The sequence below is a fragment of the Perissodus microlepis genome, chromosome 7, assembly GCF_051167445.1.
Source record: "Perissodus microlepis isolate ML-2025 ecotype Zambia chromosome 7, ASM5116744v1, whole genome shotgun sequence".
Taxonomy (NCBI): domain Eukaryota; kingdom Metazoa; phylum Chordata; class Actinopteri; order Cichliformes; family Cichlidae; genus Perissodus; species Perissodus microlepis.
In genome coordinates, this window is record NC_140467.1 from 53,685,218 (window position 1) to 53,704,130 (window position 18,913).

At 39.3% G+C, this 18,913-nt stretch overlaps 1 protein-coding gene across 6 annotated transcripts in view; it reads left to right on the top strand.

Moving 5' to 3' along the window:
- Positions 1-10,192: 10,192 nt before the first annotated feature.
- rasgrf2a (Ras protein-specific guanine nucleotide-releasing factor 2a) overlaps positions 10,193-18,913 on the top strand; it is a 51,457-nt gene continuing 42,736 nt past the window's right edge. For 2 of the 6 annotated variants that reach the window (XM_084935973.1, XM_084935975.1), the window contains exon 1: positions 10,193-11,075. In XM_084935973.1, coding sequence (XP_084792099.1) covers positions 10,785-11,075 — 291 coding nt within the window. In that variant the 5' untranslated portion in view covers positions 10,193-10,784. The remainder of the gene's footprint in view (positions 11,076-18,913) is intronic. The other 4 variants (XM_084935974.1, XM_084935977.1, XM_084935976.1 and 1 more) reach the window with 4 other exon arrangements.

An 18,913-nucleotide genomic window follows, 5' to 3' on the forward strand; every position in this document is an offset into this window, starting at 1 on the left:
AATTTCTTGTGGCTAGGTGGGTACCCCGAGGTTAAGTTGTGGAGAGGTTTCACAATGCTGGAATACCCTTTAACAAACCTTCTATAGTACCCACCAAAACCAAGAAACGACTTTAACGCTCGCAGAGTCTGAGGGACAGGCCATGTTTTAAGAGCCGAAATCTTCTCAGGGTCAGTCTGAACACCATTTCTGGAGACCACATGTCCCAGATAACGGACTTAAGTCTGGAAGAAGATGCATTTCTCTGGTGACAGCTTTAACCGAAACTCTTTCAGAAGAGTGAGAACTTTCATGAGTCTTTCTTCGTGTTCCTCAAGGGTTCAGGAGAATAGTATCACGTCATCAAGGAAGACCAACGCATCCTTCAAATGCATATCCCCCATGCTCCATTAACCTCTGGAATGTGCTGGGGGCGTCCGTCACACCCTGAGGACACACGAAGGTCGTCTTCGGTTGTCTGCTTCCTCGACCTCGATCTGATAGTATCCTGATTTAAGATCAAGAACAGAGAACCACTGAGAACCATTGAGGGCTGTCCTCTAGCTTTGGAAGGCTGTACGCATCCTTTATAGTCTAGAGGTTTAGACGCCTATAATCAATGCACAACCGGACTTGGCTGTTCTTTTTCCGGACTACCACTATAGGTGACGCAAATGGAAACTCTGACTCTCTGATAACTCCTGCATCGAGCATGTCATCCGAAAGTTTTATACGATGTTGCACCTGGTCTGTCCGGCCAAAATTCAGGTCATGCTGTGCAAACACCTCAGGCATGCTGTTGAGTTGCTGTGTGATGCATTGTTTCCATTCCAGTGGAACAGTGGAGTCACCAAAACTGAAAGTTATAGTGGGCTCTTGGGAGGATGGAATCTCTGGCGTTCTCTGTGGTGGTTCTGACTACTTGGTCTTGTTGTGCTCCTTTAATAGGATGGTCTGATAAGCACTAACTTCTGCAATAGTACACTTGGCAGGGATGACAATGTTGTGGTCAGACTCGTTGCTTATAACAACTGGCAACTTGTGGGGCCGTCGCTGGGGGAAGTCAACCAGACATGCTTTAAGTAGCAGGCCACCGGGCAAGGGGGACAACAATGGATACTCAATGACAACGGAATTTTCATCCTGAAAGCCCCTGCCAAGGGCAACTCCCTCCACCACTACGGTTGAACCAGCTGGAATGACTTGAGGCATCTTGCCTTGCAGCTTCACTACCCCCTGATGGTTGTCACTTGTCTGCTTCCGTCTCAACTCCATGATTTTAAAGACTACTTTGTAGCCATGTGGAAGGGGTTGATGACCGCTTAAGTCAGTCTCTGAGTAGATGTTGAACAGTAATCTAGAGTGTTTGTGCCTATGAGCACGAGGGATTGTGAAGTGTCAGGGACGATTAAAGCAAGTGTATTTACATCTACTGGAACACCTATAAAGTCCTTTGGAAAAGTTATGGTCATTTCTATATAGCCAAAGTAGGGCACTAGCTGGCCATTAGCATCTTCCACTTCTAAGAGGTCATGTAGTGGCTTGATCTTCTGCTCTGAAAAGTGCTGCTTGTAAAATGACTCAGTCTGTTTTAAGCCAGAATATGCATGTGCTTTGACGTTCTTTGCTGGTGTACTTACTTTGTTAACCTCAGCTGTGATTTTGTCTTCATTGTTTACGTCTGAAGGACGTTGTTGACTCTCCTCAGCTCCTGTTTGTCCCACAACAGGAACTGTTAGTTATTTTAAGGTGAGTCTGAACCATCTTGCACTTCCCACTGGCACTGTTTTGCCTCCAACTGCTTCTTTTTTTCTGCCACTAGGTTGGGGTTAGCAGGGTCAACACAGCATGGGACGATGTGCTCATCTTCACCGCAGTTGAAACAATTCCAGGGCTTGGGTCAGTTTCTTTGTAGTCTGTCTTTGCATACGTCCATCTACATCACGTGGCTTTGACATCTTACTCTGCGGCTTCCCTGCAGATCCCTTGGTGTTAGCCAACTTTGGGGTTTTTTTCTGTGACATGAATGTAGTTAGTTGACTGTGCAGCCTCGCCACGTGGTTTCTGAGATCCTCAATAGCAATAATGCTACTCTCATGTTTCTCCTCTGGTTAAAAAACATGTGCACCCTGGAACTGTAACTGAGTTCTTTGCTTTGTGGTGCCAATGTGTTTTTCCGTAAGCTCTTAGCTATATCAGCTGCTGGTGGGAGAAAGCTGTCATGGATCTTTCTGGATATTTGCAGAGGGGACATGCTGGGATCATTTTGGAGCAGTTCAATGTGTGTGGGCCATGTGTCATAATCAGTTTCATTGTTAGGTCTGGGAACCTTACCGGAGAAGGAATGGAGTCTCACCTGGGATTGGATGTGTGGGACATCTTGCCTTCGTATGATATGCTCTACCATGACCTTCTGAATGTCAGGTGGGTTCAAGTCACTTACTAAAAGGGACACTGCTCTCCTTCCATTAGTAAGGGGAGCATGATCAGTGGCACCAATATCACTTGGTGTAACATCTGAATGTGAGGTGTGACACTGTTGCACTTTAGGAGCAGGCGGAGATACGACAGTGGTCTCGACATGTGTGGGGGAAGGATCTTCAGTGGTAGGTGGCATGGCTTCCACATCCCCCCCCCCAATATGACACATCATCTCCTTCAGCACCTCACCATAGTCTTTGCTACTCAGCTTAGCTAATTCCTTGAGCTCAGCTAAGTAGGTCTTCGTAACATTACTCCCAACCTTGGTAGTGTACACGCTCTGAGTGTCTTAATTTCATAGACAATGCTGGGGTCAGCTTGTGCTGTGTACGTGTAAGGTAAGCAAGGTTCTAAACCTTCTAAGGCTGAACTGCTAGAATATTCAACGATCAGGTTTTGGTAGAAGTCGGACAGTGAATCATCAACAAAAAGGACTCTTCCAATTTTACCATACTGTTTCAGAAAGTCAATGAACTGTTCATCTTTTTCAGATACCTGTGTTATCCCAGTGACAACAACTGCATTAGATATTTTAACAGCAGACTTTTGTATGAAATCCAAACTGGTCATCAGTGTTGGGTAAGTTACTTTAAATGAGTAACTTAGTTACATTACTAGTTACTTCTATCAAAAGTAACTCAGTTACTTCAAGTTACTCGTTACTTTCAAAGTAACTAGTTACTAGAGAAAGTAACTTTGGTTTTACTCAGAATTCTCTTGTTAATGTGTTGCTTCCCTAACTTCCCCAGCAAGATTGCCAGTCTTCTAGCTTGCTTACTTGCCACAAGTGCACTGTGCCACCTACCAACAGAAAGGAAAAAATAATGTGCATATTTCCACGACAGAAATCCCACGCCTGGACCCTCGTTGACCGCCGCCATGATTCTAGCCTACGTCACAGCGTCATGTGCGCTTTTTACATCCAACACGAAAACTGCAGTCGTGGTGCTTTCGATTGTACTCAGAACTCGGAAATTCTGCCTCCCGAATAGGAAGATGTAGGTAACTCCAGACTGCAGATGAGCTGCATACAGGGCTGGACTGGGACAAAAAAAATTGGGCGTTTTGACTAGAGACCGGCCCACCATTATAGGAAAAATCATAAAGCCTTTGAATGAAAACAAACACTGGTGTGACAGTGATGTACACTGTTTTGATGGTATATATGTATCAATCTATAAATTGTTTGTTGTAAGATTCAGATAATTATTTTTTAAAAGCTAGATATTTTAAATGAGAAAGAAAAGTACTTCTTTGTGCCCCCCTCTGATGTGAACAGTTAAGATAAAGGAAATAATACCCTCTCTTCCTTTATCATTGGTGTAAAAGTGCTTTTTTCATCTGGGCTACACTAGTGTTTAGGAAACACATGATTTATATTCTTTTATCAATGTGTCATTTTTTAAATTTTATTTCAGTCTAACTCTACAGTATCAGTAGTAAATGCTGTTTATCATGCATGCCTATGCGAGGATCCTCTGTGGTTCAAAAACCACAAAACTGCTGCCTGATATAGCCATATGGAGTGTTTGAGCCCTGCACAGCAGCAAAAACAAGTGCCTATTACCTGCTGTTTCTCTACCCTGTTCTAATGAAAATCACCACTCTGAACAAGTACTCTCAGCTGGAAGCAAGAGACACCCACAGCACTGTATGTTTAGCCATCATGACTAACCAGGCACCTGCTTGATTTCCCTTTAAGGGAAAGAACACACTTTTGAGATTTTTTTTTATAGCTAACTTTATAGCTAAGTTCACTGAATAGCAGGTCTATTACTGACACTCTGCTTTGGAAGAGAAAAGAACAAAGAAATTATGGAGGTGTACATGTATCTTTTTACATTAGCGCAACTCGCTTGTTCATTTGTAATTAAAATGCATTACAAAATTACATATTACATATTCAGAGACAAAAAAAGGTGAGGATATCCAATTCATGTGGCTAACAAGGCTCAACACCAGAACTTCTCTTTCACTGATTCCCTTTGTTTGTGTTATGTAGTATAAGAATGAGCCATATAAATCATTGTCAGCTTGGTCAGAAACTGTTGATGGATCAGTCCCAGGCTATGGAGTTATTATATTACATAATATTACACTGGTGGAAGAATCTTATCTTAATATCTCTTTGGCTTATGATTGCCTTTGATGATAATGAGACTTGTTTTTCCAGAAAGGAGATGCTGCTCCACATCATCACACTGTCTAAACAAAAACCTTTTACCCTAATGGTCCAGCAGTCAGAATAGCCTTCTCACCCTCTTCTCCATCCATCGACCCTATGATCCAACTGCTATAGGCAGAACCTGGACTCATCGCTGAAAACAACCTTCAGATTCCAGTGCACAAGTTGTTGACACCAGTCCAAACATTCCTGATTGTGAAAGGCACTAATAGCAGGCCTACTAACTAGCAGTCCTGTGAGACCAGTTGTGTGCAGTCTGTTCTGGATTTCCTGGGTACACAGCTAGATTGGCTGTATCTGGGTGTCAGCAGCTCAAAGCAAGAGTGAATAACAGAATAAGTTGTTTGGCATTGGCAGGGAACAGTTGGCAATTTTTTCATGGGTACAAACCACCCTTCTGCTGCTCAACACACAAATGCATTTTCATTACAAATGTGGCACCATTTAAGCGAAAGTAAACAGGCTTTCCAACAGTATATGATTTATTGCCAAGAAGCACTGTTACAACACTTAATACATTGATCATGCATAAATTTCCTAACTTTTGTGCTAAGTTTAGCTATGAAATAAGAAAACAGTAATATATATTCTGCAAAACTGGAAGCTATTACACTTTTTCCCAATAACATATGGATACAGATTATGGTCAGTAATGTTTAGAGATGTATAGTATATGTTTCAGGCATAGTGGTAGGCATGTAGTAAATAGTAATCCTCCTTAATCCTTTGCTGGCTATATCTAAAGTTGTCAGATGGAGATCTACAGAGAGTATTAAAACTCTGTATGGCCCCACTAAGGACCACCCACCATGCAATGCTGCTTGCACAACAAATAAAACAAGATTCAGTTTAAAATGCTAAAGTACTTCATCTATTTTACTGCCTAAAATGTAAAAAACATTTTACTTTATTTTGACAGGCAGAAGGAAAGAAGGAACGGCACACAGAAAATTTATGGATATAGTGAAGGAGGTGCATGCAGAGGGTCTTTACAGTGCTCTTACAGTTTTGATGAAGGGAAAGCTGAAATTAAGAAATAATTTTGGCCGGCTCATTTTTACCACAAATGAGCCTACACATGGCTCTGTATACATACTCAACAGTTTTCATAACTTCAAAAGAGAAATTAAAAAGAGAGTTACTTGTGGTGAAGACTATTTTAACAGCACTTTAACAGCTTTATTTTTTTCTGTTTGCCATCATCATTATTATCATCACTACAAAAACCCACCTCTGAACTCTAGACATCTGTTAGATGTGTAATAAAGTAACTCTTTTCTAACAATGAACAACTTCCATGCATAAACCCCCAAACAAAACAGCCATAATAAAAGTAAAGAATTATTACTGTTTTATTATTTTAAGATAACGCTGTAAAACCTTGTCTTTATGAGTACATAAATGCCTCTGTTTACATTGTACATGAACACAAAGAGACATGCAATGGATTATACAGTCTTGCTACCTGTTTCACTCTCCTTTGCTGATGGAAGGTGTAAACAATGTACAATATGAATTATCCAACAGCAGATGTTGTGTAAAGATAAAAGAACACTTTCAGTACATTTGTTAGTTATTAAGGTACCCACAGTGCATAAAAATAATTTGTTAGCTTGCCCACATAGTCTTTGCTGTATAATGTTTAGCTTTTTATTCTAAATGATACAGGTTCTTAGCCATTTAGTAGAGGAAAAGCTTCACTGATGTACATTCAAAATTGTACATTTATTACAGCATACTGCTACAGTGTATAACAAAGGTGTGTGCTGACAGTTGGTGTGATGATTATACTGCTTTTAAGCTTACAAATTCTCAGAATAAGCAGTATTCCCCTCCAAGCGAAATACAATTTAAACGGAGCACTATGTGTCTAACGGCAGGCGCTGATGCAACATGTCCTTGTCCACTCCTTTAACCTCACAGGGTTTGTTTGCCTATTTGCTCCTCCCCTTGTAGCTCTGCTCATGATATTAAGCTGCAAAGGGACTTTTCCCCCCCAATTGTCAGCATTGCCACTGTCTGCCTGTGGACACAGTAGTCAGATGTGGCCTTTTAATGCTCTGAAACTGATCAGACATGACAGGATGAGGTTAATCTACCTCAGGAGTTAATGGGCTAGCTCACCAGGACTTCATAGTCGGCTGTTTACAAAAGCGGGGATTATGTATGTGCAATATCAATGCCTTACTTTCAGTCTTAACACATTCATTAATTCTCACTTTTTACCTTTTTAGGGGGAAAAGAATGTGCTTACAAAGTGCTTACTAAAACACTTCAGCATTACCAGTTGATCATTATAAACTTAGATTTAAGGAAGAGTTAAAAGGCAATACAACTAGGAGAAATTACACAAACACATACACACACAGGTGCAAATACATAGAAAATACTTTCTACAGTTTTTCCAGTTACATTTTTCCCTTATTAGCTTCTCATTATTGGCTTCATTCAGAACTGCATTTACAATCCATCTCCTCATATACTATATCTTGAATAATCCGGATCCATTATATCTTAAAGACCTTGTAGTATCTTACTATCCAAAAAGAGGACTTCATTCTCACATTGTAGGTTTACTTGTGGTTACTAGAATTTTCAAAACCCTCACTCAGTTATGCTGCATTGAGCTTAGGCTGTTGGGAGGCCTCCCATGATATACTGTTTCTTTTTCATTCATTTCTTTTCGCTTCTATGTATTTATAAACCTCTACTATATTTAATCATAAATACTTATTAAACATCATAAGTACTTATTAAACTATTAAACTAAGCTATTTCTTCCATAGTGTGTCTTTTGTCCTGTTTCTTTCTGCTCTCTCTCTCTTTCCCCTCACCCCCGACTGGTTGTGGGGAATGGCCGCCCCTTCGTGAGGCTGCTTCTGCCTGAGATTTTTTCTCTGTTAAAAGGGAGTTTTTCATTCACTCTATTGCCAGTAGCTTGGTTGCGGGGTTCCATGTGCTTGATGGAGTTTCTTTCTAATATTGTAAGGTCTTAGATTTATAATATAAAGCACCTTGAACAGAGTCTTGCTGACAGTTTATGTGGGTTGTATGTAATTTTAATAGAACAAATATGGATTAAATTAGATTTTTAATTTAAAAAAAATCAAACAGGCAGTGTTTTTCTACTTTTCACACTCACATTCACACCTATGGACGATTTAGAATTATCAGTTAACCTAACCTCACCTCCCCCCCACTCCATGTCTTTGGACTGTGGGAGGAAGCTGAAGTACCCAGAGAGAACACAGGGACCACGGGAGAACATGCAAACTCCACATAGAAAGTCCCTGATCTGATGGTAAAATTGAAGTCAGGACCTTGCTGTGAGGCAACAGTGCTAACCATAGCTGCTCCATGATGTTATTCAAATTTCTATTATTTTACAGTACTATTTTGACCCCCAGCTCTCAGAATATAACCTTTTTAACAGGTCAATGCAGAGTGGAGTGGAGTTAGACTTCATCGTGGTAACTGATACTAAGCTGCCTAACAGATTACACAGGCATTGGCTCTGTTTCACTGTGCCTTTTGATAAAATAATCTGTAATAACTGAAAGTAGACATAGATGATTAAACTAAAACTAGGTATAAAAAGTATGTTATTTAACTTTAAACTAACAAACAAATCCAACAAGGGCGGAGGTGGTGCAGTGTTTGGCACTTTTCCCTTATAGCAACTATGTCTTGGGTCCAAATTTACAATCTGACTGGGGCCTTTCTTTCTTTCTTTCTTTTCTGGTGGGCCTTTCTGCATGGAGTTTGCATGTTCTTTTTATGTCTGTGTGGGTTCTCTACAGGTACTGTGACTGCTCCCACAGTCCTGAGATATGCAGATAGTGGAGTAAGGTAAATTTGTGATTTTAAATTGGGTTTAGATATGAATGTTAGTGCGAATGGTTGTCTGTCTCTCTGTGTTAGCCCTGTCCAGGGTGTACCCTGCCTCTTGCCCCATGGCACCAGCACCCCTGAAACCAGAAGAAGATGGATGAAATAAAAATAAAAAATAGACAAGAGCTAGCTGAAATTATACAGTGTGCTTACAAAACTATCCTAAATAAAAGAAATAAAAAAATAAAATACAGGAACTGCTTTTTACTTTTTGTCAGTCTGACATAAAGAAGAGGTTTCCTAAGAGGTTTTGAACAGAGATCTACGCACACAAGTGAAATGCAAAGTCTGTGGCACCTTAACTCCGTCTGTCATTTGTCTCTGCATGTGTGCGACACATACAAACACTGACTACTAAAGCATTACAACATCTGTTTCAGGCTGGATGGGACTTTCAACAGCCATCTTTTGATGCAAATAACCACTTTATAAAAATAGAAACTTCTGCTTTTGTCCACCTTACAAATGTGTGTTAGAAATGGACACAGAGACACACACACACTTATTAGTGCTGAAGGCATATCTACTCTAAAGGGAACTACCATAAGAGTGATAAATATTTATTTTGTTATATTTTCAGACTCCTTGAGAACACAAGTGCTCAAAGTGATATGTTGATTTTAAAGGTCAAATCTTGATACAAATACACTTATGCTTAGACATCACTTAGTATAACAACTTATTTTGTAAAAGAAATAATCTGAGAAATAAGTAAGTAGGTTTGCTTTTGATTTAGGTGATTTGGAGTCTGAAATGTATATCAGTCAGACTATCAGTCAGACCTTTGAAAAGTCACTGCAATACTTGCTATTTCATGGAACAAATTTCACCAAATGTTTTGGAGGACTGCAATTAACATTACTCATAGAGCCACATGACTAAGTTGAAATAAATCACCAGAGTTGTTTAAGAAGGCCTATCATGCTATTGTGATTTGCACATATCCATTTCTCTGGCCACTTTGTTAGGTATACCTGATCAACTGCTCCCTAACATAAATATCAATCAGCCACACATGGCACTAGTTTAGGTAGGAACCACAGACATGGTCAAAATGAACTGAAGTTCAAACTGACATGGGTTTTTAACGTGTGCTGTTTGTCTCAAAAACCCCAATACAGCCTGGTTTGAAACTGATGATCTGCTGGAATTTTTGTTACACAACCAACTCTAGGTTGCTTTGCTGATTTCAGAGGTCAGGGCATAATGCTCATGTAAACGTAACAAAATTAGGCTGAAATAGCTGGTAACGGACCCCCACTTCCCCCCCAACACACACACACACACACACACACACACACACACACACACACACACACACACACACACACACTTAATAGCAATACACCTTACATATACTTTGGTCTCTTGTTTTGATAAAATTGCTTGCTGTTGGTCATCAAAAACCAAAAAGAGGCATTTGGAGAAAAAAGTAGGCTACAAGATTTATCCGGTTTAATATGGGCACCAATGTCCAAACTGCTGAGTAAAAAAAATCCAAGTTTGATGTCAACCAACCTGCGAACATTTTTATACCAAACCTCTAAAGGAGGCAGATTTCATGAAAAATATCACTATCCACCTGAGAGAACCAACAAACTGGACCTGAGCAAAGCGGGAACCAGCCCTCCTCAGCAGGGACTTCCTTTTTTTTTCACAGCGAAACGTGTGCTGTGTAAAACTGTCGGTGTGTAAACTTTGGTGCACTTTGGTTTGCGCTGCCTAAATGGAACTCCTGCGAGACTCCGCGCTCAGAGAGCAGCGCGCGGGCTGCGGCGATCTAAGTTGATGTCAAAGCCGATTAGCGCTGATGTCCGTCGTGATTCTGTTTTCACCGTCTGTTCACTGAGTCTATTTCTGTGTGCTGTTGTTGGCGGTACTACACACTCCGTCGTTTTCCTCATTTTTTTAACCACCAGGACAGAAACACACTGGCTTTCTAGGTCATGTCCGAACTTTGCAGCATGAAGATGTGTTGAAGCGGTGCTGCTTTTCAACGGTTCAGCTTGACGAGTCAGATCACACTGGAGCCTGTATTTGACAGTCTGGTAAGAGTGATGCACTCTCCAACTTTTTATGCCATCGTAAACCTGGATTACCTTTTTCTGCAGATGTGATGTTAACCACTTTCTCTTCAGTATCCATCCGGTAGAGATAACGGTAGCGATATCGAGGATGCGTGATGTGATACATATGTTTGCTCTTTGAAGTTGGGACCAAAATAAGGACAGGACTCAGTGTAAACATAATGCAGAAGAGCGTGCGGTACAATGAGGGCCACGCTCTGTATCTGTCAGTGGTTGCGCGCAAAGAGGGGACCAAGCGCGGCTACCTGAGCAAGAAGACCACAGAGAACAGTCGCTGGGCTGAGAAGTACTTCGCCCTCTACCAGAATGTGCTCTTCTACTTCGAGAACGACCAGAGCGCACGGCCCTCAGGTATATACCTGCTGGAGGGATGCACATGCGAGAGGGCACCGGCGTCCAAAGTGTCCGCCATCAGCAAGGATGCTATTGAGAAGCAGCAGGTGCGTCCCACGGTAAACGTGCTTTTAGCGTGAAAAACCGTCAATTTTCTTTGGTCTTTCATTTCTGTCTTTCTTGAGTCCCTTTAAAAAGTCCTCACCACACATACACGGTGTCATGAGTCTTGCTCAGCGTTTCTTTATTTTCCCTCCCAAAACTCTAGCTATCAGGAATTCAGAAGGTAATTAGACATCCTTCATGATACAACCTTTAACTTATGGTGGAATATCCCACCAGGTAATTTTGATGAATTTAGGTTTAAATTTTTTGCGCTTAAAATGAAGTGTTATGTCCTAATTATACTTAAAAAGTATTTTCATTCGAAGCTGTGTCCCTTTTGTACTCGGTGCATACACGTTTACATTCAAATATACTTATAAAATAATTAGTTTCTGGTTTGTCTTAAAACTGGCAGTTGCTCAACTATACTTATAATAATATGCAACACTATTAAATGGTGAGTATTTTTAGGTATGAAAAGTTACACCATCATTCACAAGAATTACTTAGTAAAAGTTGGGAAAGAACACCGTCATTAAAGTTAGTTATTAACTTTACTGACTGACTAACTAACTAACTAAATAAATACAAACATTTACAGTGCTTATAAAAACATACAAACCATTAGTAAGAATTATGTATAGCAGTTTTAGTTAGTAAAATAATTCTGTCACTATTTAAACAGCAGAAATTTCAAGAGAAACCTATTAAACCTATTAAACAAGTCACACAAAGGGAGTTGTGTTCATTGTTGTATTCTTTTGTGATTTAAAGTCTATAAGTCAGGCATATGTCAGGGACCAATTTTGGGGGCATCCTGTTTTGAGGTTTAAAAGCCACGGAGACACGGTGTTTAGAAAAGATGTGTCTCAACTGTTCTGATACTCCTGCCACATACAGGATACACCGTGGAGAGGTGGCCAGTCGGTTGCAGGGCTAACACAGAGAGACCATGCGCACTCGTGGGCAATTTAGAATCACCAATTTATCTATAAATCAGAACAATGAGCTGAAAGAGGCTAAAATGAACTGTCAAGTAATATTAAAATAATTGCTAAAACCGTTTGTACTATAGTTAGTAGTAGGAAAATATAAAGCAACCAAAAGATCTTTTTTTTCTTCCCCCTTCTCACCATGCTTAATGCTAATGCTGCTGCCCATTATAGCGTCACCTATGTGCCACTTGACTGATGTGTTTCCATAGTGATGAAGTTGGTAGTTGGTGAAATGTGACATACAGTAAGTTTGACGTTACACAATCAGAGATATGAAAATATGGACGTTTTCTTGAAAGGATATTTAACTGAGGCTAAAGGCTAAATGTGATAAATCACACTAGTGTGTTTTTAAATAATGAAAATTGATTCTGCTGTGAATATGTAATACTTTCTGTTTGTGAGTTTGTATCCGACATGTGGTACTGCTCTAGGATGATGCTGTGCTAGACTAAGAATAGCATCCTTGCTCGTTGTTTTGCCTGCAGTCACTGTCTGAATACCAAGTCAACACAACTGCATCTCACACGTGGATGCTGCTACGCACTAGTGCTACCTGTGTTATTGGGAGACTACCTTTTACTGTACTCTACTGCCTTTCTATGAGTATGGTACACGTGTAACCAAATAACAACAAAACCTACTGTAATTTCTTCAAAATAAGTTAAGTGAAAAAGTCCAAAACAATGTATGTATTTTAAATATGGCACAGTCCTCCTTGGTATGTGTTTGCACAGTGAAGTTGTGATGTAAATCCTGTGTTTGATCATAATGCTTGATCTGTAATGCTTATTTCTACCTCAATATTTTTATTCTTGGATTCTAGTAAGGTAGCTTTGGATGATTCAGAGTTCAAAATAACCAAAGCGTGGGTGCTGCCCTGCAACTCTTCTTTTCCCCTTGCCTTTTTTGATTGGCTCCTTCTTAGAAATGGAAGGTGGGCCTTTTGTGCACTGTGTGGACCATATTAGGGAGATCCACTCATACTGACAGACATTCGGGAATAGAGAAACTGTTTGTAACTGAGCTTTAATAGAAAATCTATTTGATCTATTTCAACAGTAATTTTTATAACCACAATGTAGGTTGATCATTTAATGAGTGTGCATTTTTGCTAATTTAATAGCATTAAAAAGTGCAATAACATGAGATCAAGTTTTTTAGTAGTCTTTTTTAATACAAATCATCAAATATTCCCTTTTTCTAGTTTTCTGAGCATTTGTAATTGTTGCATTACTGAGTTCAGCAATCATAACTCCTAACTCCTGTTCATGTCAGTTTAAGTTCAGAAACAAGCTAAATGTCACAAAAACACTGTGTTGTGTTTTATTTCTGTGAGTGTTTAAACACTGAGATCGGTTTCCAGTTTATAACCACTTTAGCTGACTTATTATCAGGATTAGTGCTTATGAATCACTTTTCTAACTAACGAAGGCCTCTCTTCACAAACAGCAGCTACTTATTACAACCTGGGACAGCTGAAATGTTAGCCAAAAAATGAGACAAGAAGTTACCTTAGCTCAGATCAACTAAATATTTACTTTAATCTTCCATGTGTGACACAAGTACACTGCTTCATCTTCATTTCAACACTTTTTAATGAATTGAGTGGGGTACATGTGAATTTCTCAGTCCCAAACGTGTTTTTGTAATTACCTTGACATTTTATTGACATTTTATTTAATTACACATTAAATAAAATTATTTATACTCTTTATACACAGATGATATTATCTTTGAAAAACAGATTTTAATGACATCCTAATAATATAGTTAATGTCTATTATATTTTTTATATAATTTAAAGACAATGATTCAGTAATGAAAATAACTGTAGTGAAAACCACACAAATATGTATTGCATAGTATAAAAAGTAGCCCAGACCGCAGCTTATGTCCTCAGTGCTCTGTGAGTGAAAGAGAGACGAAGGAAGTAACACAGCACCATTGTCCTGCAGGTCAGGTCGTGTTGAAAGAGGTCCTGGCTGTAAGCGGGAGCTCTCATGTTTGCATCTGTGCATAGCAGACTGATGAAGTGTTTTTTTGTGAGTGAACGCGGTGATGCTCGATGCAGGGCAAGGCAGCTTACAGCTCCCTATTTCTCACTCTGTCTGTCCCTGTCCGTCTGTTCGTCTCACTTATTGTTATCCTTGTGCTTAAAGCAGGCTTGTGACCGGGGAAGCCGCATTAGCAATGCAAGGATGCTGCACAAGCCTTGATGGTTATGTAACCCCCACCCTACCCCCCAACGCACACAAACAAGCCCTTAAGCCTCTCTGGTCTGTAGCCGACACACGCTAGCAAGTGTCCCTCACCCGCTTTTTGTTACATCATTACTATACAGACCTGCTTTCTCTCTGTGGCACCCTTTTAGCAAACTATATTGTCAGACAGAGGAAAGGAAAAAACTGATATTCAGCAAGTAATTTATATGTTTATTTGACCCATATCTCATGGATTAGAGGGTTGTGACTTTGTTAAGGACTTAATGTTTGGCAAATACAGACTATAATGAGTTAAATACAACTCAGTTTAGTAACATACCCAAGGATACTTCGATGCATGGGCTGGAGGAGCCAGAGATTCATCTCCTACCTCCGGATTGGTAGATGATCTCTACTGCCTGACCTCAGAGAAAATCTATCCTATTTCTCTGAATTAATAAAATAGTAATTTTCCTGGAAAATTAGTGCATAACCATGTTCAAATTTCTGCAGTCGTATTGGGTTAAGTTGTCCTTGAGAAAAAACAGCAATTTATTTTGAATTCATATTAATTTATTAAATAAAAAACAGAGTTTGTCATGTGAATGCACCTCTGCAGTTTCTACTTTTAACATATTGCCTATTGAAAGTTTGTGTCACTCCTGGATAACTTTTTTTTTTAACGTTTTGTTGTATTTTTTTTTCTCCTGAGCCCGTAGGGTCCCTTATGTTTATGAGCTTACCAGTGTGGAACCTTGGTAAGACCATAAAATATAACGCAGGGGTGTGTGTTAAAGCTCAGTTTTAATTATTTTTTTTATGACAAATGCAACAATACAAGTTATTTTATGTGAAATGTTGAAATACAGGGTTTAGCTAAGGTAGTTAGAGACATGCTAAAGTTTTCAGGTTACTGTAAGGTTATTTTTGTGTGTCTTTTGCTTTTAAATGGATAAGTACTCCTAAAACTGCCATGCAAAGGAGTTTGGTGTATTATGAAATCCAAGTCTTGATGAACTGCTGTTCCTTGTTACACGTGCTAACCTCATTAGTATGGTTTAGCAAATAGCTGAAGGGACAACGATATGACAAATGAAAAAAAAAAAAGGACTGAAACATGCATTGAGTTACTGGTGACTGCTTTTTGAGTATTTGATGATGGGCTCATTCCTGTCATACTTTAGTTAGTGCATTTTTAAAAAACTTGTAAATAAAATATGAAATTTGAAAATGTGATATGGGATGGATTTTCACTATGATTTAAAGGGATTAGAATCTTGTATTCATGCATAAAGTGGAACAGGTGGAGTCAGGATTTGTATTTGTGTCTTTGCTAAATTATGTATACCCTTGTCAAATGCCCCAGTGAACTTAAACACGATAAGTACTTGTAAAAAATAGATTTAGCCTGCAATATGTATAAGTAGAAGTCCCTACTGAGCTTAAATATTACAGCATAATTATAAGCTTAGGAGTCAATGGTGGTATTGTTGTCTTCAGAAACGACACAAAAAGAGAACAAATTGGCTTTAAAATGAGAAGTTAGGCAGTCTTTTACCGCAGAGGCAGCAGCAATCTATATCAACTGGACGGCCAGCTAATGCTAATGTAAAGAAAAAATCAGCAAAAACCCTGTGCATAATTATAATCATACATCCAGATTATACTCAGAAAAATGTGATCAGAGTTCTAAAACTGCAAAGATCTCAGCCTTAGATTGCAGAGGCAAAGTGGGAGAAAACCCGGAGACATTTTCTCTAAATGCAGAAGGGGCTCAGCGACCTCACAGGATAGTTGATTGTGAGCTCACAGAATCCTTAACAAATTTCTATTTATTTTTGAAATTTTCCATTAAGACCTTGCTGTAAAACTAGCTTCACAAACAAATGAATGACTGTGAACATGACCCAGTTGTGTTCTGTACATTTTTATTGTTCTGTGCACATCAACACCATCAACCCAGTCAGGGCCCAGTCCCATATTTAAGATGGCGAGGCATGATTGTGGAAGCTGCGCAGGTGCGTCCACCTTCCCTGCACGGCACCACAGGCCACGCCCCGCCACATACCCCCATCGCCAGGCCAGGGAGCCATCCGGCTGATCCCACTCCCCTCCCCCCGCGAGCGGGAGAGAGAATCGGCCCGGACAATTGGCATCCCTAGCCCCTCTTCCTGCCAACGGCGTGCTACCACCACCTGCTCCTGCTGTGCAGGTGCGTCTGCCTTCCCTGCACGGCACCACAGGCCACGCCCCGCTACAATGACCTTTTTTAAAAAAATTTTAAAGATACATGGCGCGTCCCAAAGTTTTACATGCACAGGCTCATCTGCTGAGTGTCCTCGGCAGTCATGCTGGCTGCCACAATTGCTGCAGAAGCACTAAATAGCACTAAAATTAACTAAAATTACTAAAAACCAGAAGTTGAAGTGGGTTTATGATTACCTTGTTCAGCCTTGAAACGATTTAGCTTGATATAGTTTTTCTTTAACACAGCTGGCATTGTTTTTATATTTGCATTTTTCTACTTCATATTTTATTTAACCTCCTAAGACCCGAACTCTTCCACAGCATGCATTTTGAATTTCTCTTTGATATTTGGGCTGATTGGGGCCCAATGAATGTAAAAACAAAGAATTACCAGATTTTTTCTTTTACCCACTTTTTGTTTCTAAGAAAAATGACATCCACATATGAGGATATTCGTTTAAAATTTTGATAGAACAGTAGCAGTATAATGTCCTCGTAAGTGGATATCAGGCCCTTGTAGAGCAAAATTGAGTATTCGGGTCTAAATAACCAAAAATGTGATGTCCATATATGTGGACACCAGGTCCTAGGAGGTTAATATGTACACAGTGAAAATTACGCCCATGTTCATGAAAAGTACTCATAGGTGTCATGGTATAATTTTACAACTTTATCTTTGCCTGTCTCTAGAAGTACAAGCCTTGTCAACGCCTTTGTGTAAATCACATAATCACATAACATAGGCATCTAGTAAATGGATAAGAAATACTTTTGAAGTGTAGTTTTCTGTTCTGTGCAGCCATTCCTGTGTAGGTTTCTAGGGATTGTCTTCTTTGAGACTACAATTCCCGACTTTCTCATTCATTTGCTCGAGTCTTGGGAGTTGTTCTAAGGGTCTTAAGACACATTTCTCACTAGTTTTCTTTCCTGATTCTTTGCAATCTTTCACTCCAAACCTCTTCCAGGAGAGTTCTGTACTGTGTGGCTTTCTTAAGTGACAACTCTTGCTGAAGTTTTACACTGTGTGTGGAGATAACCAAGCTAAAGAACATCATTGCACAGAAAAGATTTTCATGGGCTAAAAATGTTGACCCTAGTAATTTTTTTCTGAAATAATAATAATAACAATAATAACAATAATAAGAATACTTTAAAGAAAACTAGTATGTTTAGAATTGCCCTTGTTGAAAATTTTGACAAAACTAGGGGTAATACCCTCCTATTGGGATGTGGACATTTTGGGATGTCCAGACTAAAATACTTAATTTTTCTCTACAAGGGCCTGATATCCACTTACGAGGACATTATACTGCCACTGTTCTATCAAAATTTAAAACGAATGTCCTCATATGTAGATCTCATTTTTCTCAGAAAGAAAAATTAGGTAAAAAAAAGAAGTGGTAATTCTTTGTTTTTACATTCATCAGGTGCCAATCAGCCCAAATAGCAAAGTAAAATTAAAAATGCATGCTGTGGAAGCGTTCGGGTCTTAGGAGGATACTAATAATTTTGTCCTCATCTTTACAGATGCATGTATGTAAGTGCATCTGTATGTACTTTGTATTGTTTGCACTAATTCTCATTTTGAAGTGGAGTCCTTGTACTCTTCCAATTATCACCTCCACTCATGAGGAAGCAGGTCTGTTTTCTGTGTGCTATTTTAGTGTTACTTGTGCTCTTTGTGCTGTTACTTGGGGCAAGAACTCTGACGAGGAAGCTGAATATGAAAATGTGAACCAAGTGTGGATGTTCCTTAGGGCTGCAGCCAACAGTTATTTTCATTAGTCCGTGTATACAAGGTGTATAACAATTGGCTTAAATTATGGAATGTATCACCGCAGCTGGAGGATGTTCATTCATCTTTTCTACTTTGTAGCCAATAAACAAATAACAGATTTGACACAAAAACTCTAGTTTTTGAGACATACAAGGAAAGTGGCTTTTTGAGGCATTTACTTACTGATAAAAAATAATATTCAAGCTGGTTCTAGTTTTCTCTTTTGAGAGAAATCTGGACTGTTTCCTGGCCTTGTCACTGAATTATTTATGTGTCCAACACTAGACCTTTAACAAACAAAAGATAATAGCAACAAAAAATGACATCAAGCAAGAATTCACGAGACAACTGAAATTAAAAAGGGAAATTGAAAGCGCGTCGGTGTCTCACTCCCATTTCTTCTTGTTGCATGTTGAAGCTCTACTTGGAACCTTGTTAAGATCCAATCACGCAAAATAGGATTTTTTTTTTGCCATTTTTCAAGTGGTCTTAATCTTTTGATTTGGACTGTATGTTGCACACATACATTAATGTAGTTTCATTAAACTTGAGGTAAAAACATATAATAATTCTGTCATTGTCTAGATTGTAAGCCTGAATAAACCTGTTGAAAAAAATACTCTGACCTA